The sequence below is a fragment of the Buteo buteo genome, chromosome 4, assembly GCF_964188355.1.
Source record: "Buteo buteo chromosome 4, bButBut1.hap1.1, whole genome shotgun sequence".
In the NCBI taxonomy this organism is placed as follows: domain Eukaryota; kingdom Metazoa; phylum Chordata; class Aves; order Accipitriformes; family Accipitridae; genus Buteo; species Buteo buteo.
In genome coordinates this window covers 48875096-48901042 of record NC_134174.1, presented here as the reverse complement: position 1 = coordinate 48901042, position 25947 = coordinate 48875096, and the positions used below count along the sequence as shown (strand labels likewise).

The 25947-nt window shown below is 40.2% G+C and overlaps 2 protein-coding genes across 2 annotated transcripts; both read left to right on the top strand.

Moving 5' to 3' along the window:
* The first annotated feature begins 4459 nt into the window (after positions 1 to 4459).
* On the top strand, positions 4460 to 17710 carry GDF10 (growth differentiation factor 10). The gene is made up of 3 exons (XM_075025972.1): positions 4460 to 4817; positions 10328 to 11235; positions 16711 to 17710. The coding sequence occupies exons 1-3, from the start codon at positions 4520 to 4522 to the stop codon at positions 16900 to 16902; spliced, it is 1398 nt and encodes a 465-aa protein (XP_074882073.1). The 5' UTR covers positions 4460 to 4519; the 3' UTR covers positions 16903 to 17710.
* Positions 17711 to 22688: 4978 nt separating this feature from the next.
* On the top strand, positions 22689 to 25686 carry GDF2 (growth differentiation factor 2). The gene is made up of 2 exons (XM_075026924.1): positions 22689 to 23034; positions 24746 to 25686. The coding sequence occupies exons 1-2, from the start codon at positions 22689 to 22691 to the stop codon at positions 25684 to 25686; spliced, it is 1287 nt and encodes a 428-aa protein (XP_074883025.1).
* Positions 25687 to 25947: the final 261 nt, after the last annotated feature.

Genomic DNA, 25947 nt, shown 5'->3' with positions numbered 1-25947 from the left:
TAATTCAATTTATTACCAATCAACCAGAGTAGGGTAAGAAGAAATAAAACCAAATCTCAAAACACCTTCCCTCCATCCCTCCCTTCTTCCCGGGCACAACTTCACTCCCGGAATTCTCTACCTACCCCCTCCAGCGGTGCAGGGGGACAGGGAATGGGGTTTACTGTCAGTTCATCACACGTTATCTCTGCCGCTTCATCCTCTTCAAGGGCAGGACTCATCACACTCTTCCCCTGCTCCAGAGTGGGGTCCTTCCCACAGGAGACAGTCCTCCATGAACTTCTCCAGCATGGGTCCCTTCCACGGCATGCAGTCCTTCAGGAGCACACTGCTCCAGCATGGGTCCCCCACAGAGTCACAAGTCCTGCCAGAAAACCTGCTCCATGGGCTCCTCTCTCCACACATCTGCAGGTCCTGCCAGGAGCCTGCTCCAGCATGGGCTTCCCACAGGGTCACAGCCTCCTTCAGGCACCCACCTGCTCCAGCGTGGGGTCCTCCATGGGCTGCAGGTGGATATCTGCTCCACCGTGGTCCTCCCTGGGTTGCAGGGGTACTACCTGCCTCACCATGGTCTTCACCATGGGCTGCAGGGGAATCTCTGCTCTGGCACCTGGAGCACCTCCTCCCCCTCCTTCTTTACTGACCTTGGTGTCTGCAGGGTTGTTTCTCTTACACGTTCTCACTCCTCTCTCCAGCTGCCATTTCTGTGTGCCCTGCAACTATTTTTCCTTCTTAAACATGTTATCACAGAGGCACTACCCACTATCACTGGTTGGCTCGGCCTTGGCCGGTGGCAGGTCTGTCTTAAGGCCGGCTGGTATTGGCTCTGTCAGACATAGGGGAAGCTTCCAGCAGCTTATCACAGAAGCCACCCCTGTAACCCTCCCACTACCAAAACCTTGCCACACAAACCCAATACACCTTGTTACATGCCAATTGTGTAAAGAGAAACTAAAGTTAAATCCAGTCTTGCAAAACACTAATCCTGAGTCTGAATAGTGCATGTGCTATCATATGCCAGTGAAACTAATGGAAGAGGAACCACCCCCTTAGAGTGAAATTCACCTTGCACATCTCATCTAGCTGATATAGACTTCTTTTACAGCCAATGAAAAGCAACAGACATCCCTACAGCACAGACCATATGAACAGTTTCAGACATCTACGGTAGGGTGGGACAAATTATGCTAAATTGAACTGAGTCTGTGCATCTTGGTTCCTAGTTCCTTACTTTCTGTAATTATGCACCATTGACAGTGTGGTAGAATGCAAACAGAGGCAATGCTTGCTTCTTAGCAAGACAGACAAACTTTTGTCACTAAAGATGATGAAGGGGAGCCTGGTAGGGGGAAAGGCTATTCTTGCCACAGACAGGAATATGAGAGAGTATGGATCCAGAACAAGAATTCTTGAGCTGATGGGATGGATTGAGACAGCACATGCTTCTTCTCAGGCACCAAAACTTTCCCTGCCAACAATAGGCACTGACTGATATGCCCAAACTCTTCTCTCAATACAAAGAGCCTTCCATGGCTCTGTATCAGCTCTGAGCATTCTGCTTGCTCTAACACCTAAACACCACTATGACTCTTTGTTCTTTTTTGGGCATTAAGATAATTTCACTTTTGTTCAGGAAAACTGAACAAAACACAAAAGCCTTTTTTTACTGACCATGTATCATTCTTGTCACACCATGTGATTTTGGATGGAATGTGAAAAGGGTTTTTAGAGTTCTGCCATCAGTTTCTACAAGAACCTGCAGCCCACTGCATTTCATTCAGTTATTTTCTAATTAATAAGTTATATACTTAAGGAATAGTCTTGTATGGCCATAGCTAATTGAATAGCATTATACATAGCAAGGTATCTCTGTGAGTGAAAAATGAATGAGCTGTCCCACAATAAGTAGGAAGCAGAAATTTGGACTGAAGCCCAAATTCAGTAATAATTTGTGTTTCATTAACTTCCCTTGGAGTTTTAACCTTCATTATCCCTGCTACTGACTTTATTATTAAAAATAAAGTCAGGCAAAATTATTTTAATATAGATAGATCTAATCCTAAAGGGAGTTAATAAGTTATTTTATCATAGAACAAAAAGAATAGATACTACTCCTGGTGCCCTATATCCCCTCATATATTTCCTATGTATTTCCTACATTATGTTCTACAACAAAACACAAGCACAGGTCACAATAGTTCCTTTGTATAGATGTCTCTAACTCCAGAAGAAAACCTTATTTGGTTTTTTAATTCATATATAAGCTGTTATTAAGGGTGTGTAACACAATTTATATCACAACGATTTTAGAAGGAAAATTAGATCTGCAGTTTAAAATCTTGAATGCATTGCTCTAACTATAGGGACACTTTCTCCAAGTCCTGGCTTGCAAAGCTTTGACTTGAGCTATTTAAGAAGAAGAAGCAAAAAAAAGCTCTACTTGGCAAGAGCTTTAATTAGCAGAAATTTCCACGCTAGGAATATTATTCTGCATGAGCAGAAATTGCATAGCTCTTGCCTCTAGATGCCTTAGAGATGCCATTGATTGGCCATATTCAGAACAGGGGAATTATGTGACCCAGTGCTAATTTGAATTCCTTTACCAAACACATTTTTATTTCATCATCTCAGCTGCATAAAAGAGTCAAAGTACCAGAGCTTTAAAGACTTTGAATTCCTGCTGTTCTGCAATAAAATAAGGCAAGAAATATTAGCCATCCCTGGTCAATTCTTTAATTCTTTCCCAACAATGTCAAAGTATCAGTGTCCTACAGGTTTTAGTGCAGGTTAAAGACTGATACAAAGTGTATGCCTGAATAGGAGTTTGGAGTGAGTTAAGGAGAGAGAGAACATTTTAATGGGACATTGGTCCAAAATAGCCCAGCTTGTTCCTACCTCCTGCTGCCTCTTCCTCCTTTTCACAGGACCTTGATTGTATAGAAACAGTACAGACAAAAACCGCAAACAACAAAAGGTTTGCTCACACCCCCAGTGGAGGTCATGAGCATGCTACCATGGAGAAAAAAAAAAAAAAAAGGCATCAAAGGATGGCTTGGCTTATTTATAAGCAAAGATTAATTAATAGGAGGTTTGATACTTTAGCAATGTACATTCGGGCAAATTTGTATTTGCAAATTGTTTGTTTCATACATTCAAGGGGCACAGGGCAACGTGGCCTGGTGCTAATTTTAAAAAAGAATCAAACCTTTCTTTGCCATGATCCAAAAACTACAAACTTGTGGTTCAGAGGCTTTCAATAGTATCTGCTCAGATTTGACACTCCAAGGTCAAAAAATCACAAAAGAGTTGTGTTATACACAGCAACAGTAGCTTTTTCCAACAATTTTTCAATTATTGCATTGTATACTTTCCAAGAAAAGTAACTGTCTTGGCTACTGGAGGACAAGCTTTAAAAAAGGAGGCAGAATGAACAAATTCCTTTAAAATATACCACTTTCCTTACAGGTTGTCTTTAAAACTGCTATTCATTACAGCAGCATTTATACCCTCTGGGTGACTATAAACTATGATTCAGAACTACCTGTGTCACATGATGAATAAGTGCAACATGCACCATTCACTTTTAAATCAACCCCCTCTGACCTAAGCCATGTAAATCCTTCAGAAATTCAGGCCAGTATTCTCCTCCTTCAGATCACACATAGAAATAGCCCAATGACGAAAGTTTACCCGTGCACAGCCCCTTTAACCCCTACTACTTAAGTATCTGCTTAGAATTATCAGTGACCCTTGTTGCACTCTCGGCTATTTCACACTGGGTCTTCCAGAGTGTGGACCCACCGGGGACTTCTCTTTTCTCCGGATCCTTGAAACAAGCACTATTTACAGCGTTGCCTTTCCAAAACAGCACTGTAAGCTCTGCCGATCGAAACAGAAAAGACCCTTCCACTTTTTTCTGCACGTACGTGCGCACCCTTTCCTCCTCATGCCGTCCCTGCCATCCACCCACCCTCCCGTCCTTCCCCACCGCCTGCCTGCCCGCTTGTTATCTATTTCCTTCTATCTTTTAGAAATTGTTTTCAAGCCCCACCGCCCCTCGCTGGCGCAAGGCAGCCAAGGTGCCGTCCTGCCGCCGCACTCGCTGCCACAGCGGCGGCGGTGACATGTGTCTCCAATCAGCGGCTGTGCGCTAATTAATTTAGATCCTTTCCCCGCTACGCTTAAAAGAGCGGGGAAGCCCCACGTTGGAAGAATGCGGTGTCCCCTCCCGCGAGTTCTCCCCGCACCCGGACCCCTAGCGCTGCCCCCGCTCCCCGCCGCAGCCCCGCTCCGCCGCCCCCGGACCGCAGCTCCTCACCCCCGGGCCCGGGGATTGGCCCGGCGGAGGCGGCATCAGCAGCGGCGGCGGCGGGGGGGGGGGCCGCCCCCTCCCTCCTCCCTTCCCGGCCCCGCCGCCCCCTCGCCCCGGTGCGGCAGGGCCGACCAGGAGACCCAGACACGCAGGCAGCAACCGAGCCGCCGCCGCTCTGCGCCCGGCCGCCCCGCAGCATCCCCCCCGATGGCCGGCCGCCTGACCTGCTGCCTCCTGCTGTGGGCCCTGGGCCATGGGGGCTGCCGCTCGCCTGCGGGGGAGGGCGCCGGCAGCCAGCCCGCCTGTCCCGTCCAGCCGCCGGCCGCCCGCGACTCGTCCTCCCCCGGCCGCGACCCCCGCGGGGGCTCTTCGCCGCCCCCTGCGCTGGGCAGCATCGCTCAGGACATGGTAGCTGTCCACATGCTAAAGCTCTACGAGAAGTACAACCGGGAAGGGAGCCGGCCCGGCGACGGCAACACGGTCCGCAGCTTCAAAGCCAGGCCGGGTAAGACGGGCCGGGCGCGGGGGGCACCGCCGGAGCCCCCTCGCTTCTCTTTCGCTTTAAAGCGACGGGTTTGCGCCGAGGTTGTTAGTGACTGCGGGGGGTGTCGCCATGGGAGAATACTGGGGGGGCCCTTGCTAACTACACGGACACGGTGTCTCCGCTCTGCGGGCGGCTTCCCACCTCCCCCGGCTCCCCTCCCTCCCCTGAGAGTATCGCGACAAGGTATCTCCCTTCAGAAAGGCTCCGTTGCTGCGGATGCAAACCATGGGCAAAAGAAGCGCTGTTCCCGGTGCACATCGCACCAGGTCGAGAGATCTTTTCGGAGATACTTGGAGCATGAAACTAGTAGCGAGTGCTCCAGCCGAAAGGTCCTCTCCTCCGGCCAGTCTTGCAGGCTCACAAGTTGCTGTTAGGAAGAGTGCCGCCTACGGGACCGTCTAAAAATGCTCGGGATCTTAAATTCGTTGCACTTCCTAAACCTGAGAAGACAGATGTCTGACCTCCCTCTCCCCAGCTTTACTTGGCTTCATTATGAGGGTGGAAGCGCATATATACTGTGTCAAAACTACACCTTCAGTATCCCAGTCTTACCTCAAATTAATAAAGAGGAGGTTTGCATAGTTAATACTCTTTAAATTTGTCATCCTTTGCCAAGGAAACCCAAACTACCTTCTCTGGAAAATGTCTTCCTTCTTTGGTTAACTCTTACAGACTATAACTAAGATCTTAGCTCTCAAAATAAGAACTATATCAGTTTCTAGAATATAATTTGTTACATTGCCAGAAATACTATTTTTTTACAGGCACATCTGATAGATGAATTCAAAATTTGCTTTTGTGAGTTTCAATCTATTTCTCCTACACTTAAGTCTCATGTAGAGAATACAATGCAGCATAGCATGTTTTGGGGAACAGTTACTATAATATGGCACAATAATTTGTATTCCCTAGTGCACCCCAACTTAATTTCTATCCTATGTCAAATATGGTATTTAAAAGTAATCGTATTCAAGGAGGAGGAGATGCCATGGAAGGCTAAGTGGCTAATGAAAATGTCTAGAAATCTAGGAGTTAGGATGTAAAGCAACTGCAGACATTTGGGAGAGGAATAAATTGTCATGCTCTAAATCATTAGCTAGCAGCTGCTAACTATAATAGGGGTTAAGAAGGAACTTCCACTGTGGGTGGTTATTCCATGATCTCCTGCTATCACTCTTATTTTTCTGTGGACTGAGCAGCTGATACTGGCTGCTACCCAAGTAAGGCCCTGGACCACAAGAGTGATTTGGGAAGAATGTAAAAATTGCACTATATTCTTCTTCATTTTTCAGTTAATCTGCTGAACAAGTTACTTGAATCTAAGTGGTTTAAATTCTAGTTTAAAACACTAAAACAGCAGCATTTTCTACCCACAGATAGACTGTACTGACCAATTACAAATCAATATTATTTTGTTTATCTGTCAGATTGTGAAACCAAGGCAGAGATGCCTAGAAGTAACTTGTCTTTCCATGCAATGGAAGTAAAGCACACCTATGTCCAAAACTCCTGTTTCCTGTGTCCCATCTGTGTACCTTCTCTACTGGATCACATCTTTCCCCAGTAACATGGCATGAAAGCAGAAGCTCCTCTGCAATGTTCCTTTGATATGACAATAAATTGTATTTCTTTGTAACTCATCAACCTAGCAATAAACAGTCTGAATTGGACCATAGAATGACACAAGGTGAAGGAGGGGAGAAGAACCTTATCTGGCAGTATATTTTTCTTTATCTTCTCCAAAGAATTCTAGTGTTTTCTTCTGAAAGAAGAAATTGGCATGTTTTTCTAACAAGACGTGGAATGTCTGTTCTTTATAAAATACAGATGATAATTCTGATCCTATTGAGATAAGTGAAACAGACTACACCTACAATAATTTCCTTTTCATTATCCCAAGCAATGGACTTACTACTTTTTTTTTTAAAAACACGTACATTTTAGAAAATCTGTAACCTTTTATTCCTATGCTGCAGTTTAAAGCTATTAGGGAACACTTGAGCATCAGTGTTAGTTATAGCTGTCAAGATGAGGACTCCAGAGGTGCAAAATGTCGGTCCAGACTTAGTTTGCTCCTTTGTCATACACATTATTGAGGCCTCAACTACACAGCTGTATTGCTATCCTACATATTCCTTACAGGGTATAGATGGTGTTAACTGGGTTAATGAATATATAGTATTTCTCCATTTTCAATGTGAGGCACTTGCTATATATATGCATGGGCTATTTGCACATGTTCCAGATGCTTCTTCATGTTCCTCTAGCAGTACTTATCACTTCAGGAAGAGTGCTTCACAAACATCTGACCACCTCCTCTCAGCTCACTTCTACATGTGTTCACAAGAGTTCATTATTTCTCTGATAAGGACCTGGGAGACAGTCTATGAACTAATTTGTCAAGTTCTGTTTTTTCTTTAGGTGCTTTCCAGTTTCCAGGGAACTTTGTAGCTTTAGAAAACAACACCAATTGACTGAAGTTAGTTACACAGTCAAGTCATAAGTAGTTTGTGACCAAATGTGCATACTAAGTTATTGTCCAACTTCATCTAGGTTGCTGAGATTGGGGGGAATTGGTCTTCACAGCAGCAACCTGCTACCTGAGCCATGAAACTTCCCCATAAATTGACTCTTGCAGCTCAGGCTCATTCCCTGAACACCATTCATCTTCTGTGCTAAACGAAGCAAAAGCCTTAGTGAATAGTAGAAAGTAGCAGCCATTTAATTAAGGCTATATCATAATGCATATGTGCAAGAAAACCAAATCAAGATTACCCAGGGAACTGTAATTCTGGCCTCTAGATCCTTGCTTTAACATAATTCATAGCTTAAAATATTTTAAATTAAGTTCTTTGCATATTTCTTTGTCACAAATGTGTTAGCAGAAATACCATGTAAACCTGTTCTGCTCATCTTCACTTACTGCAAGGTAACATTCTCCCATGTGGCTTACGTACTAAAGGCTAATATTTTCTTTCCTTGGCCACTTGCCTTTATTTTTTCTTTACCAATCTCTTGCATGTTTCTTCCACACATCTTGCTAGTATTCCTAACTTGAAGCTGTCTACAGGTATCAGAGGTAGATACAATCAATAAAATATTAACAGCTTTAATGTATACAGCTAGTACAGTTCAACTGAGAGTAGACCTGGAAAATGTAACAATGCTTAGTTGACAGGCTGGTAAAAGACTGAGCGATCTGATGCAATATGATAAATATGACTATGCTCCATCCAAAACTCAGGTCTCCTCAGTTGCTAAAAAGCCTGCACTTCCAGGCTTCTGGCTTTTCAGTAGCTGCAGATCCACAGATTCTTATTCTGTTCTACAAAGAATTTTGACTTTTGAAGGGTTTGTTTCACTCTAGAATGCAGAATTTAGATTAATTAAAACTCCCTTCCTATCTGAAACCCTGGGACTCTGGTGTTTGAAACACCTTTATCCTAGCGACGCATATGCTTCATAGTCATATCTATAGAATTGATGGTGCTAGGAGCATTCTACTACTAAAAAAAAAATATTAAAAATTTCAACTGTACACAGCTCAGGTGGGGATAGGCAGTGGATAGACTTCTTTTTTTAAAAAAACATTCCTCCTTAAATCAACAAACATTAATAACAGCCTGGTATTCTAAAGGAAGTACTACAATTATTCTCTTCCTTGGTCTGAAAAACAGGCTAGCAGCCTTGTGAAATTTCTGTGATTCAAAGACTTGAATAGAATCTAAACTTTTAAGTATGAGGCACCTGTGCATAAGAGTAGTGTTGATTAAAAGTTTACTGATAGGAACCCCATCCTGAACTGACAGAAACAAATAGGTTCTCATCACAGAATACTGTTCCTGTCAGCCTCTCTACCACCTGTGAAACCACTATATGGGCATCAGTACATGCTGTTCCACTTCACTGCATCATGAAAAAAATACAGATGGTGTAGATGGAAATTGCGTACTTTAACATTTGTACTTTCAGACTGTCTGTGTGGGCCTGGGATTAATGAACATCCTAACCTGCTGTGGTTTAGTGCAAATTATGGTTCTATCCAGCATGAACTGGAAGACAGTAAGCACCAATTTAGTGAGATGTAGCACTATTAATTTCCATCTTTAAAATGAAACAGTGCTTAAAAGGAAGAACATTCTGACAGGTGGCAGTTAACAGTACTGTCTTTCTGTTGTTGCCAAAATTTCTGTGGCTTATCATCCATGGTGCATTGAAAGACAAACCTAAGTGTTTCTGGAAAGAGTGATTGTTGGGTTTGTTGGGTTTTGTTTGGGTTTGTTTTTTTTTTCTCCCTGCTGCCAGAGAATTTCCAGGTACGTCAAAAAGGGCTACCAGAAGGGTTGTCCACTTGGGTTAACTAAAGGTGCAAACTTACCCACTGTAGCCCTTTGATGCATTCTAAGTACCAGTCTGAGCCTGGGAGAACAGGAATCACTTGGTTCTGTCACCACCTTCCCATATTCTCTTGAGCTAGTAAAAAAAAAAAGGTAACTTTTCACAATGATAGACTGTGAAGGCATGGTATTTTGATTCTGGGATTACATTTTAACACACTAAAAGAAGCTTCTACTGTTTAAATAAACATGGTGTAAACAGTTATTAGTGTAAAATTGCTCATCTTCCTTGAGAAGAGGGTAGAGATGTAACCCGAGCACAGATTGTTTAACTAGCTAAAAAGAAGCCATATCAAATGGAGTTTGAATTTTAAGAGTCAGCTCCTATTCAACCGTAGTTGTCACCAACTTCAAGCAGATCAAAACACAAGTCTTGGAAACCAAGTAGGTTTCACAGTGCTTTAAACAAATCTCCTACATGATGTATACTGGCAAAGAGGATTGCTCATAAAAGTAACAGCCCCCAAAACGTGTCATACTGCTTACTTCCAGCCCCCTTGTGAAAAGTCTCTTGTGCACTATTTTGCACTATTTATAGATGATGAACTTTATATGCTGTTGCCCACAGAGTTAGCACCCAGAGATCATTCAGGAATCTTTGCAGTCAGCTTCAGATTAGACCACCTTAATACTAACTGTAAATCTTGTTTTCATCCAATATACTGAGTAAGGTACCGTTCTGAGCTCTGCCATGGGCAAATTTGATAGCTTCTCTGAACTTGACTTTGTTATAAATGAAATAGAAGCAAGGATTGCTTTTTTTGCCTGCCTGGAATGAAAGGCGGTCTGAAACTGAAAATCTCTGGGAAGAGTTTTATCCCTCATGTATACAAAAGGTGCCCGGTGTGTTGGACAGTCGCAATGTCATCATAATATTGCTATTAAATATTGTTAGGGTTTTTTTCCTCCTCTTATTTACAATAGTTTTAAGCTGAAGTGACAAGCTTACTATACTAACTGATTTGAAGTGGGTAAATGAAAAGCAAAATTTGCTAATCCACTTATAGAGGAATAAGGATTTCACTACCATTTTTGTCTCAGATATTTATCCATGTTTTCCTTGCTCTCTTGCAGAATTCTTGGCCCAGAAGCCCTGGTACTGCTTCAATCTGACATCCATGCAGGATTCAGAGATGATCCTTGCTGCCACTTTTCACTTCTATGCTGACAAACGACCTCGGTACCGGGAAGTGTTCTGTAAGCGGTCCAAGAACTCATCCTGCCGCCTCCTTCACCTGCCTCCAATCCTGCGGCTTAACCTCATTTTCCAAAGCATTCACCAGAATTCTGCCTATGGACTAGTGAAAGGGAACATCACTGTGTTTCTTCAAAGGCGAGGGGCTTGGCATGCAAAGGACATTTCACACATCATAAAAGAATCAAAACGGGCTGGAGAACTCATTCTCTGCACTGAGCTTGATTCTGGGGAGAAACACCAGGGCTTCCCTGAACAGGTTGCCAGTCATTTACCTTATATACTAGTTTATGCCAATGATCTTGCAATCTCTGAACCTAACAGTGTGGCAGTCACCCTACAGCGTTATGATCCATTCCCTTCCAATGATGGTGACCCAAATCTATCCCCTAATGCTTCTACTGATACCCGAGTGAGGAGGGATACATACCTCTCTAGCTCTATTCAGAACAATGAGTTGCCAGAAGTCGTTTATAACAACAATAAATACAACAAACATGACATATGGGAGAATGCCTACAAGTCCTTGAAACCAAAAGCCTCACGCAAAGACCGAAGGAGGAAAGGGCAAGACAATACAGAAACACCTACAAAGTCTCAGGTGCTAAATTTCGATGAGAAAACAATGAAGAAAGCAAGGCGAAAACAATGGAATGAGCCAAGGATTTGTTCAAGAAGATACATGAAAGTTGACTTTGCTGATATTGGCTGGAATGAATGGATCATATCTCCCAAATCATTTGATGCCTACTACTGTGCAGGGGCATGTGAATTTCCAATGCCCAAGGTAGGTTTTTTTTTGTTCTTAGCTTGCAAACAGTAGATCTACTGTTCTGCCTATCCAATTACTTCTTTAGTTAGATTTTCCTTTAGGTTTTTACCTTTTTCACTGTGTTCTGTTGCCTTGTTCAGCCTAAATAATTTTCAGCCTAAATAATTTAAGCAATATCGTTTCCATCAACTTATTCATCAGAGTGCAGAAAGATTCCAAGTTATCTTTAAATGTAATCTGAAGAATAAGAAAATAAGAAAAATGTCTCAGGTTTATCTTGCAATTTCTCATCTTATATCTTGAAACCATAACTTAAAGACTTATGCAGCTTATTAAAATATGGTTACACACACTAAATCATCAAAATACTCTGTTGTGGTAGTAAAAGTATAAAGTATTATATGTTAATAATAAAACAAGCTACTGTTTCAGAGTATTTCTGAATTCCACTGGTAATACCTTAGGAGAAAAATGCAAAGTAGTGATGCTGAGATTTTTTTAACTTTAAAGAACTGCTTGTCACTCTGAAAATACGAATGCTGATTAAGCTGATATTTGTGTCTCAGAATCCTCTGGTGCTTTTTTAATTTACTAAATTCTTAAAATTAAGATAATCCTGCTGGAACAAAAAAGTTGATTTACCTTATGTGGCTGGAAAAGCTACATAGCTGCCTGTAACACTCTAAAGCTAGTGTACTGGATTGCTCCTATAGAAGCAGCGTAAAATTTGCTAATAGAGAGGCAAGCATGAACTCCTGCTCCAATTCGATTTGGCCCATTCCCACTCACTTGCTCTATGGCAAGAAGTAGAAATTTTGGCAATCCTATATAGCACAAGAATTATCAGCATTTTATAGGACTTTCAAGTAATGGCGGAGAGGAGGATTTGAAGCACTGCATAACCTGCATGTTTAGAAACTGTAATTATTTTGCAATTCTACCTACAAATGGCCTGATTATTTATTCTACTGACATTTTTGCATGTGGTCCCTTGGCACATAAATAATGTATAGGGTTTTACAGCAGAGAAGTTCAAAGCTCTGAGACAGGAATCTGCCATAGTTTACAAACAGGGAGATTGATGTGTGTTTGTGTTGAAATAAGTAGTATGATTTCAGGAAGAGTAGATAGGCAGGCTAGTTTAAGTCCAGGAACAGTGGAAATCCAGACATTACTGTACAGTGTACAAATCCGAGCACATGTTCTTGTGTAGCTGGCCAATGCTGAACCATGTATATACTAAGATTGATACATGGTCTGGTAAAAATTAAAGCTTGCACAGGCTCATGTACAACTTCACTTTTTTGTTGTAGTATAAAGAGATCATGCAACAGAATCACTATTTAACTTAACCAAAACAAAACACAGCCTGGGAATATGAGTCCTCTGCCATAGACCCACAGTCTAATTCACCATTCGTACATACCAAAGCAAAAAAAAAAAAAAAGAAGATACATTTAACTTATCTGGCTTCTGTGAGCAAAACAGCATGACACAAAACCTGACAGAACTGAAAGACAGTGGATCTGTTTCTAGCTGGGATAGTTAAATAAACTTATATTGCTAACTTATTTAATGTCATATCTAGACTTGCTATATAATATATATTCCCCTGTAAATCAAACTCACTTACTTTACTTCTCATTTTGATACCTGTTTTCTAGATAAATTAATGTGGCTGCACTAGCATCTTGGTGCCAAAAAAACTGAAACAAACAAAAATATCAGAGAAATTTAAAACTAAATCACAGATACATAGATTTGGGGATGTTTGGTTGGACACACTCTTTGATTGGGTTTGATTTGGAAGAGGTCTGCTTTTTGTTAGCTTTGTATTTTTAAGGGGGGGGGGGGGATAGAGGCAGATTCACAGTTCTAACTTTTTAAAATGATGGTTTCCAAATGAACAGAGATAACTAGAACATCAGCATGAATGAAGCTTCAGGTCAGAGCATAAGAATTTCTAAATATTATGGACGGAGAAACAGCTTTTGTTCTTGCGTATATACCCTAAGTCAGGAAAGCATGCATATGATCTTGGCACTCCTAAATCAAAGGCCAGATTAAGGCTATTCATGAAGACTTGGTCTACACAGTCAACCTTTGATGGACAACAGATAACTTATTTCCAAGGTACTCTTTTAGAATTGTGGAGATAGAATTATATACCTGGCATGTTGAGAATCATCAAATTGTATGATTATTTTTTTTTCTTAAAGTACCGGTACATCACTCTGCACATCTACTTTAATAACTGCAATTCTTGATCTAGATACAAAACAGCTCTGGTACAAACCTTGTCATAGCAAGTTCACCTATCTTACTGCTGAAGTTCTTATTCCCTGAACTGTGAAGGGAAGACTAGCTTATATGGTTAATAATGGCTGGCTGTACTGCTCCATTTGCCAAACAAATGCTAGTCCTATGTGTGGTAGAAGTAAGTGGGAACATACCCTTTCCCTGGTCTACAGTAATTAAAATTCCCTTTATTTCATCCTTGTAAGTGTATCAGTTCATGAGTTTCATTTTGAGAGTTGAATTCAAACCTGAAAACAAAACCTTCCTGAAGCTAAGAAGTATTGCTTATTAAGATGGGGGGTGGGAGGTGGTTTTTGAGGGGCAAATTCATGATAAAACAGATTTTAAAGGGGGTGTAAACCAGGCAGAAGGGGAGTGCCTAAAGTATTTCAAACCTGCTGTTCAATTGCTTTTTGGCTATATGACCATCCTTCTATTTTCTGAGGCCCAAAATGTTCCTAAGCTAGGATTGTCCTAGAGCTTAAGAGCAGAAACTGGCCTGCTGTGTATAACTTGGTAGCCAGCATTTAAAACATTAGCACTTCCTCAGTGCCATCACTACTGGGCATTCAACTCATTATTTCAAGCTTTCCACTTTAGCACATCAGTACAAAGGCTAATGTGAAGCCTAGCCCATGATCACTGAACACTCATGCCAGGTTTCCAGAAGGGCTGGAAAATTCAGAGCCTGGCTGGATGTGGGATGGATGTGCTGTCTGGCTCTGCTGTGGATGTAGGGCTCAGGCAGCCAGATTTTGTACAGAGTAATAGTCCATAATAAGCATTTTTCTCTATAAGCATTTTTGTGCATAGTGTATACACTTGCAGGCATTAGAAACCTAATTAGGGCTGTTGTCTTGGTAGACAGGTGCTCACACTAGACTTTGCTCACATCTATTTATTCCTTGCAGATATTAGACACTGCATAGCTGGAGAAGATCCTAGTAGGATCTTCTGCAGCATACACAGGAATCCTCTAAGTCAGTAACTGGTACTGAGGGTAATGATGGCTATCTACTGCATGGGGTCAACAAATTCTGTTTCGGTAGCACATTAGGATCTGTGACTGTTTCAAAGAACAATATGAAATAATACAGGTGCTAGGAACACTTCAGGACATTTTTCATAAAGGTTAAAGTAAGAACTTGATTCTAGAAGCTCTAGTTCTTTGAATTTCTAAACTCTACAGTTGCTTAAACACATGAAAGCTACTTCTGTCTCTCTCTTGCTGTCCAGATTTGCTGACATGGCCAAGGCAGGTAGAAGCTTATTTCTACTTCACATAGCAGCTGTGAGACTAATTCACTGCTGCTTGTCTGTAGACAGCTTTGAAATCTAAAGATGAAGGGTGGCATGAAAGACCAAGCTATTGTTAATTATGCCAACATATGCTAATTACAGAAAGACAATTACCAGGATTGGTCATTTGTTGGGACTTGGCTATAGGGATGCTATCTTGAAGCCCTGAAGGATCAAGGATGGATTTCACAGTTCCTCTTTGTAATGGCTCAAATGAGGTCACTTTAGTTAAGGAACACCTGAAAGCCTTAATAGCAATTAAGGTTTGGATCTGATTTGCTGATATGTTACACTTAAATCAAATGTCTCAAAACTGAATTATCCTAAAAAATAGCTCCTTTCTTAAACCCATGGACTACATAACTTTTCATGTTGAAATGGAAGATCATGTTTTGCATATATTCAATTATTATTTGAAAAAATACAGAAGATATAGGAGACATTAATTCGTCTCACTTGAAGTATCTGCTTCCATGTGGAGGTGTGCAAAGTCCCTATTTGTTGTCCCATATATGTCATTTTCTAGCCTATATACAGCTATGTACCAATAGTGATGAAAGATTTCATGTGCCACATATACCAGATCTGTGCAGAAAACTCTCTGAAAATGTAGCAAAAGGCCTGATATGACTAACAGCATTTTCCTAGTGTTACTGTACTCATTTGCTGGGACAATATTCAAACAAGGCAACTGAACAGGAGTCACTGAAGCTTCAGCCTCAGTGGTGGGTTGCATGCCACACTATTCCCTCATGTAATGAGCACATGCATTCCATGCTATGCTAAGGATGGAATGATAAAGGCTGTCACTCTGTCACCAGTAAACCTGTGCTTGACTGTATGTACCTAGAGCAACAGAAATGGTGAAAACTGTTAGTACTATTCAGTTGCTTAGACTACAAGGGTCAAGTGTAGCTTGTGAATAAAGGCTAAAAAAAGAGAAGAGTTACATTTAACTACTAAACAGTGTACTATTTACATTTCTTAACTTTTTCTTATTCTCACTGCTATTATGCCAAATGGCTGCCTCCTCTTCTGAAATATTTTTCCCTGTGTTGTTCACTGCATCCAAAAATCAATAGTAGAAATAAAATTGTGGCTCAGTACCCTGGGCAGTATATAGATGTAAAGCTGCTGTGAAATCTTACTTTATACTTTTCCTGCCCTCTCAGCCTTTTGTTTTCTTCTCCCACTTTAAGGCTAGTTTGGGGTGGGGCAGGAGGAAGCCTGGTGAGGAAGGCAGAGGGAAGCAAAGACTACAGGTATGAAGTACTTGTTTGTCATGGGGTTATGATCAGAAAGGTTCTGTCAGGTTGTTTGACTATTCTAGACTAACTCCCCCCTGTGGACACTACTTCTGGAGCGACTTCTTCTTTCAAAAGAGAGTAGTTACTCCAGGAAAAAGTAACTAATTCCAGGGTAGCATACCTGAGGAGAAATACTACCAGAACATAGGGATAGTTATTTTGGAAATACTTACAGTAGCCAATTTTCCAAGTCAGACAAGAGGTTAAGAAAACAAAAGATAACATCTTACGACTGAGAAGTGTGCCCCACCTTAGTCCTTTCCTCCGGCATGCCTGCCTCCAGCATCTAGTAGGTGCAGTCAGGGACATTCTTTCTTCAGGCTGCTGACTGCTGGCTGTGCCACCAGTGCCCTCCTCTGGTATTTATGAAGGCAGCATAAGGAACACAAAATACCTGTTGGATACACCCTGCGCAGGAAAGCTGGAAGTGTGAGTGACTGACTATGCTGCATGGCCCTGTGACTCCATCGCATATATTCACTTTTTTGAGAAACAAACAAACAAAAAATTGTTGTCATTTTCCAAGTCCATCTGGGAAAGTGACTGCTTATAAATGAAGCAATAACTATTTCCTTCTCTGTTCCAGATCGTCCGGCCATCAAACCATGCTACAATCCAGAGCATCGTAAAAGCAGTAGGAATTATTCCTGGCATCCCAGAACCCTGCTGTGTTCCTGACAAAATGAGCTCACTCAGTGTCCTGTTCTTAGATGAGAACAAAAACGTTGTTTTAAAGGTATATCCCAGTATGTCGGTTGAAACTTGTGCCTGCCGATAAGTTGTTACAAACACATCTTTAACGAGACCCATGCATCCTGCCCGACTACGCTGGGAAAGTTGTAAATGGGAAATTAATCCACTTGTGTTGATGAATGAATGCAAGCCTACAATTCCTCTACAGAAAGCATGCGGAGAGACTAAAATGATACACATGCTCACCTGGAAGGATCTGTCTTACTGTCATCATTTGTCTTTCATATTCATCTTCCAGGAATTCAATACTTTTACAAATATCTTCCTAACCCACCTAGCCAAGACACCTGGTGTTTAGTGAGAAATTTAAGTGTAAAGTTTTCCATAATCAAAGGACTAAAATATGTTTTTATATGCTATTTTTCTGACTATTTTATTTCTTCAGTTAATCAAGAAGGTGGGAAGTGAACTTGCAAAGGCAGGCTTATTTTAGAATATCACTTTTGTACACAAATCAAAACTTTTTGCCTAAAACACTCATACTCTTAATCTGCATATTTATACTGGAAAATGCTGTAATAAAGGGCTTAAAATGTATATTTTTTCCAAGATGCAAGTATAGTGCACTGCATAAGCTTTCATATAAACAGTATATTAATATAGCCATTCTTGGTTACCGTTCCCTAATATATAATTTGTTCTACAAAAGACATACGTAATATCCCACAATTTTGGTTTGCTGGATAATTTCAGGTTGTTAAACATATTCTCTGAGTAACACATACTATATAATATGCTGAAATACTAAAAATAAAATAACCAAGATTTATATTTTTGTAAATTATACTTTATATCATCTAGATTGTTACATGCTTTTAACAAAAGCTAATAAATTAAAGGTACAGTAGTATCTAAAAATAGTTGAATTGTCTTTCTATAAATGCACTCTGCTACATTCTGTTAATTAGATGGAAACATGTAAATACATGTTAAGCTTGTCATAATGCACCTCAATAGATTAAAGACAGAAAGGAATACTATGATCATCTAGACCGACCTCCTGCATAGCACAGATGAAAGAAACTTGCTCAGTAGTTTCTGCACCATGTATTATGGAACTTCTGTTTTGAGCTTGGGAATACCTTTGAAAAACATGCATAAATTTGGCTTTAAAGACTTCATGTGACAGAATATCTCTACTGGACTACAAGTAGTTGTTCCAAAAGGTAGTACTCTTTGTTCATATGCAGTGGCTTAATCCTAGTCTGAATTTGCTGAGCTTTAGCTTCAATTCACTGGATCTTACTGTAACCTATTTTATTAGATCCCTTTTATCTATTATCCAAAATACTTTCACTGTGTATTTTTAGTATATAGAGCAGGGTCAAATTACATTTTGGCTAAGACTTAAATAGATACTTTGATTTCTTATTCTAAGCCTCAAAACAATTTCTCACAGCTCTTTTCTGAACTCTTTCCAGAACTTTCATTAACTTTCTTTTCCAACAATCAACATCAAAATGGGACACAATATTTGGCAGTGGTTCCGTTAGAAGTCTTTATAGAAATAAAGTCTCTGCACCCCTCTAACTCCTGTACAATCCTCTGTTGATACATTTATGGTAGCCCTTGTAACTGCAGCACTCCTTTAAGAGCTCATGTTCCATCATTGTGCCTGTCAATCCTCTTTCTCGGTGTCCCTGTGTGCCAGGACAGACCTGCCACATATTCCATTTTCACTCACCTGCTGTACAATAGCATAGGCAGACTGCAAGTGGAACAAACTAATGAAGTCTGTGAGGTAGCACAGAGTGCAAGATATGGAGTGTTTCCTCCTGAAGAAACAGTCTAACCTTCTGCGCTATCTTATCCTATTAAGAGTTGTGTTGTTTAGGGGAAGGATACTACACACACTACCTTCTGATGAATGACTAACTGGAAGGCTCTTATCCTGCTAAGGTGCTAGGTAACTTCTGCCCCCAATATTCCATACTCATGTGGTGCAGATTCCCAGAAACAGAGGTGTGTAAAGGTGGTGCTTCCTGCTAACCTACATAAAAGCAAGATTCAGTGTGTATGGGAGCCTCTGCAAGGTTACTCTCACAGCAGTTCTTGCCAGTTCCTCCTGAACAGCTCTCAGTAAGAAGTAGATAGTTCTAAGGCATCTTGTAGTGACTGCCAGTTATGACTGCCAAAAGATCATGGATCCAGCTAGTCATTTCTTCTTCTCCCAAAGTACTACAGTGATTTACACTGGAACTACTGGGACAAACCTTTGTACACTGTTGCTGTCAGAGATCTCCCTTAAAAATGTAGGGTCTTGTGTTTTATAAACCATGAGAAACTCAGCTACAGTTGACAAAGTAATGCTAATGCATAAAGAAACATTAAAAAGTAATAGCCATAAGCATAAAACTTTTCAAAGTATTTTAAGTCACTGGCATTCCTGTTCTCTGTGAAAATCTACCCTTTTCTGTAGGTCTAGTCTTGCTCCCATTTAGCACCAGCTCTGAACAGCATGATATATTAACCTAGTGTGCTTATGTCCTCATCTATTGCATTTTGTTTTCCTTAAGGAATCTTTTCTATACCTTGAATTAGTCTTTGGGTACAAACTTTCTTTCCAAGATGTGCTGATGCAAGCAATTAGGAAAGAGATACCATCCTATGATCTGTTATAAGCTTGATAGGACATAAAGGAAAATGCTACTCTTATACTCATTAGGATACCTATAAAACCCCAAAAGGTTTAGTCTGCATTTAAAGGTTTGTTGGCAAAACTATGTTATTTAGGATGGGCAAAACAAAATTATACCTGTAAGTGGCACAGCTCTCAAGACCTACCCTTACTATACAAGCAATACAATTATTTTATTAGTAAAGTTTATTTCATTTGGAGTTTAGCTGTACCAGTCCATTCTCTAATGTGAATAAAGTCTATTTAACTATCTGTTTAGTGGTTTAAGCTACTACTTTCTGTGTCTTTGGTATTTGGATGTCTAATCTTCCTCTAGAAAAGGAAACTTTGCATTTGAAATGGCACAAATGCAGTCAGCTGCTGCTGGAAGACACTGATACCCTTACTCTCTTGGTTCCAACAGATCTTTTGATTTCTATGAACATCCTATAAACTATTCCACTCAATGTTTAAGTTTCTAGAGAAAGTTACTACTGACAAACATTTAAAATAGCAGGTCAAGATAATTCCACTAACTAATCCTAAAAGAATTGCAGATATATTAATATGGGATGATTAAAGACAGATAAAACAGGAAAACAGCTGATACTAGCCAGCAAAGTGTTAAGGACATTTTTTTCTAAACCAAATCCAATTACATTCTTTGAGGCCACAGTTTAATTGCCAGAGGTAACAGCAACAGCTAGAATGTACCTAGGTTTTGTGGAGTATTTCAATTCACTTGCACAAGGCTGCATAACCAAAAGAAACCGCTGGACAATATTAATTTATTTGTGTATCACATGAATTAACAACTGTTTCACTGCCAAACCTCAAAGAGCTGCTTTCAAAAAGAATTGCCACTGAATGAAACTGTTCATTGTAAAGTTTCTGCAAAGCTGACGCTTGGCCTGACACTATTTGACATCTTTATATATGAACTGGAAGTCTGTATATAACAACCGCCTTTGCAGAAGACAGTATTTAGGAGAGAGGTATTCATATAGATCACGTGATCTAGCTGCACTTTATGTTATCAAAATTCATTTTAAGGTAGACAGATGCAGAACTTGGTACGTAGGCACAAGGAATGGAGGCTGTTCCTACTGAGTAAAAGACTGACCCTTGAAAGCCATAACTCTTAAAATAATTTTTGTGGATATGATGGATTTATGGCACAGTATGAGGATCCAGGGTGATGCTATGTAAAGAGAGCTAATGAAAGCTTTGAATGGATAGACACTGGAGTAGTGAACCACGTAAGGAAAGATTTTATTTCTGCATGTGGCACTGGTGGACTGCCACTAGAAAACTACATATAGCCCCAGTGCTCACCTTTTCAAAAAGACATTCAAATTCAGAAAGAGACACAAAAAAGGAACAAAAACAGAGAAAATGTCTTATACCAAGTGACTAAAAAGCACAATCTGTTTATTTTATCAGAAAGCAAACTGAGAAGTAACTTGATTACACTGTACAAGCACTTTGACAGAGAGAAAATGCCAGCACCATGGGGCTCCTTAAGCCAGCCAGAAAGTTAAAAGAACTCCTGTCTAGAAGGTGAAGCCAGGCACAATGAAATAATAAATGAAGCACCATGGGTTTTTATGTGTAAGTGATAATCTTTTAGAATAAGTGCTACAAAAATTGAAGAAATCTTTGATTCTTTGACATCTTCAGATAAATTCTGGAGGGCCTTAAAAAGTTACATTTTAGCCAAACACAAGTAATAGGGCTCTGCACACAGGTAGGAAACACAAAGGCCTTGAGTAAAACATAAGTCTTGCTATGCAGGAGACCAAGATCCTTGGCCAAATAATCCTTTCTGACTTTACACCATAGGAACGTAATTAACCAGGATCTTTGATCCCAGCTGTCACTTGAACAGACACATAAATGAGTATTTGAGAAGTCTGGGACCGCTTTAACTGCTGTATATGCACTGCTAGAAAACTGGAGAAGAATGGCCAGAAAGGACAAAATCTTGTCCACAACTTTGCAATGAGACTTTTTTTAATGTAAAAGCTCATAATACTATGCGGACTTTATGACACGTGTACAGTATGGATTGAGTCGTGCTTAGAAAAAATGATACATTAATAGTACAGATAAAACACTTATGTATCATTAGATTAAATCATAATACATTCATTAAGATAAACAGCAAGTAATTTTTTTGTCTATAAATAAACTGGGTTTTTTTCTTCTGTATCATGAGAAAATCTGTCATCAGTCTTGTATTTTTGCCTTGGCCTATTATTCTCATGGATAACAGTATCTTCATAGATAATCTTCTGCATCTTCACAGAGACCTTTTACTTTCCATGTGGCGTTAGAAGGCCCAGTTCTGTCTTCATTTTGAGGTCACTGAAATAATGACTGGTTGTTCTTGGAATGGATTGACCATCAAGAATCTAAGAAATCTATTACATAAGATACTATAAAAACAAGACTAAATTCCCATACACCAAAGGAATCAAACTGAAAATGGACAAGCCTGCAAACAACATGAAGCAAACTTGAGACAAAACAGATATTTCACTGTGTACAAACAATAGCTCTTGCCTGATAAACAGAAAGAAGTTTTAAGGTTGTTTGTATTGTCATGAAATCATGTCTTGCAGAATCACAGGTCTCCATCAAATGATCAGGGACTTTCTGATGAAGGGACTGAAATAAAAATTTGTGAGATGTTATTTACTAACAGCTAATAGAGTAATTTTGTTCTAGATCTCTATTTTCTATTCTTGATGAAAACAGTATAATCTTCTACGTCCCTAAGAAAGCCTCTCTCTGTGTTGGCAAGGAAATGATAGAAGAGTGTAATTAAGCAATGATGACCCTAAAGTGAAATGTGGATTCTTTACAATATACAATGTCCTTCCCACCAGCCACATGTGTTTGTCAAATGTTTACAGAATCTTCATTAACTAAGAGCTTTGCTAGATAACAGAAGCTGAAGCATGGCATCAATGACTCTGATAAGGACAAGCGTACAACCAATCTGCTTGACAACTGACAAGAGGCTGGGGTTTGAAGCAGACTGCAAAAAGAACACAAGAAAGTGATTTGCAAAGAGCATTCTAGTTTTTGCCTTCCATCTCCTTTCCTCTGTCTGTAATGAAACAAGACTTTTAGTCAGCTAAAATACCCTTGTCCTCTTGTCTCTCCACCAGAAAGTAAATAGAGAAGAAATGCATTATTTTGGAGTATTAGCTGCACTGTCTGTTTTCAACATCATTGCCTGTTTGACAAGAGGCAAGCCTTTGGAAGACTGGGACAAGTTATCAGCTATGGGAAAATCTGATGCACATTTTCATGATCCTGGGGAAGTGGAAGATGAGAACCATTTCAACTTTAAATCTTTCCTGGAGAATATGAAGACAGATTTACTAAGGAGTTTGAATTTGTCAAGAGTCCCCTCACAAGTGAAGACCAAAGAAGAACCACCACAGTTCATGATTGATTTATACAACAGATATGCTGCAGACAAGTCCTCCATCCCTGCATCCAATATTGTAAGGAGCTTCAGTACTGAAGGTAGGAGAAGTCCTAAATACGTGGACTAGAATTTTTAAAGAAGTACATGGACTGTAGGTACGCAGATTCTTTTTAAATTCAGAGGGAACTGAGTGCCTAACTTCCACAGATTCTTTATTAAAAAAAAAAACCAGATTAAAACTTTGGATTGTAGTCTTGCTCTGTAGTTTCTTTCAATCTTAAAAAAAAATACAATTAGCTTTAGTTTTCTTCTTTGATATTTTCACTACAATATTCTCTTCTCAAATGCATCAACTGAGATGATGCACTGAATAACAGCGTTTACATGAATCATGTTTCTCAAAGCTAGAGATTTGGAACTGAGTTTTAATGTTAGAATGCAAACTTTTGATTGGCTATAATTGAGACATCCATGCTAGAGAGCTCTTCTTTCAGGTTGGCTCTTTGCATATTTAAAAATCACAGCAACCAACTGAGAAATGTGTCTCTGGATCCAAGCAAGGACCAGTAGTGCTCCCCCAGAATTCTGGGTTAGATGGAAAGATCTATATGGAAATGGATAGTCAAGCTTGTCTCAACTAAAAAAATTCAAGATCCCTGTCTGTGTAACATTACATAGACTTTTAAAAGCTCCATCAAAAGAAGCAGTAAAGAAGTTAGAAGTAAATGCAATCCTTGTGATAATAATGAGACAGGGAGAATCGAAGCTTCTGTTTATATGAAAAATAGACATACACAGGTAACAGCACTGTCGAGAACTCCAAATTCCCAAATTAGTGCCCCTAGTCCTGAAATGGAAAGAAGCCTTAACAGTATGAGCTAGATTATACTTGCCGTATCTCACTCTCCTCTCTGGCTTCTTTAGTGAGTAAACACTGTGAAGAAGTGTCAACATTAGCCATTTAAAATTGCCCCAAAACCCAATCATGATTGAGTAATTATCCTACATTGACCAGCAAATAGACATCAGCCAGTGATGACTTTTAAACACTACCAATCTGATCTTCCAGACAATTATCTGCCCCTCCCAAGGCAGAGTTGCTGGTAGCTTTGCAGAAAAAAAAAAATACCAACCAACCAAAACCCACACAAGCTCAGTGAGTCCAGCCTGGGATGGACTGGGACCTGGGCATAAAAGACTGTTTATCACCAAGTCCCAACTTAGACAGACTCTGAAGCTTCATTCCAGATTTTAAAAAACTTTTTTATTTCCCCGAACTCCGGGTAATCCAAGCTGCTTTCAAAGTTATCTGAAGACAACAACAAAAGCCTCAGCACAGCTAGTTCTTAGACATGCTTAAATATGTAGTATACTTCTCTGTATTAGGAGGGCAGTTCACCCCATTGCATGATGATAAGAGTAGGAAATTCATAGGGGGTTTTAGGAATTCTTTGTGTAAAAATCTCTTTAGGAAATTGCTAAATCTGAACACTCCCCAAATGCCTTATTTATGTACTTAATACTGACTAACATCATCCACAGCTTATTCTAGGTAGACTCTTTATGCTCCCTTCCACACGCTCACCTGGTCATGCAATGTTGGTGAAAATACTACCAACACCAGGGCCTCCATTTCCTCTTTTCACTCCCTGCCCTTGAAACTCAGCCAGAAGATGGTATTTCTTTTTTTTTTAATGCTGGGTAGCCATGTTCTTATTTTACCCCCAAAATACATCCTGAGTCTTTAAAAAACAAGTTACTTGGACAGTCAGAAGCACTGTAACCACGTGTTTTAATTTCCTATTGCAGATGTTGTTTCTTTAGCTTCACCAGAAGAAAATCCATTTCAGAAACACATCTTGCTCTTCAACATCTCTATTCCACGATATGAGGAAATCACCAGAGCTGAACTGAGAATTTATATCTCCTGTCACAGGGAAGTTGGGTCTCTCTCTAGGCTGGAAGGCAACATGGCCATTTATGATGTTCTAGATGGTGATCACAGGGAAAACCCAGAAAGTACCAAATCTTTCCTTGTCTCCCATAATATCCAGGAATGTGGTTGGGAGATGTTTGAAGTGTCCAGCGCTGTGAAAAGATGGGTCAGGGCAGACAAACTGAAGACTAAAAACAAGCTAGAGGTTGTTATAGAGAGTAAGGCTCTGGGTGGTTTCACTTGTGGGAAGCTGGATATCAGTGTTACCTCTGACACTAAAAATCTGCCCCTGTTAATAGTGTTCTCCAATGACCGCAGCAATGGGACAAAAGAGACCAAAGTGGAGCTCCGAGAGATGATTGTTCATGAACAAGAAAGTGTGATAAAGAAATTAGGAAAGAACAACACTTCGTCTGAAGAGGAAGAACAGGGAGAGGAAAAGGCCATCACTGGGCCCCACCAGCATTCCTCCAGAAGCAAGAGAAGCATCGGAGCCAACCACTGCCGGAGAACTTCCCTCCATGTGAACTTTGAAGAGATTGGCTGGGATTCCTGGATCATTGCACCAAAAGATTATGAGGCTTTTGAGTGTAAAGGAGGTTGCTTCTTCCCTCTGACAGATAACGTTACCCCAACAAAACATGCTATTGTCCAAACTCTGGTGCATCTCCAAAACCCAAAGAAAGCTTCCAAGGCCTGTTGTGTTCCAACAAAATTGGATTCAATCTCCATTCTTTATAAGGATGATGCTGGTGTGCCCACTCTGATATATAACTATGAAGGGATGAAAGTGGCAGAGTGTGGCTGCAGGTAGTATACAAGGCAGAATCTCTAGGAATCCCCTTCTTCTGCTCTGTGTAAATCTGTACATTAGTGATGCAAATGAAAATCCTTGCAAACAAGGTTTGGAGCACTGTGTGGGGCTGGTTGTTGTTGTTGCTGCTGCTTGTTTTAAAGGGAAACTGGCATTTAAAGAATGGCAATCATTGTAAATAGCCTGTATTACATATCACAGCAAAGTGAATTCTGGATTAAAATATTGTGAGATTGAATGAACTATCTATTATTTGGCAAC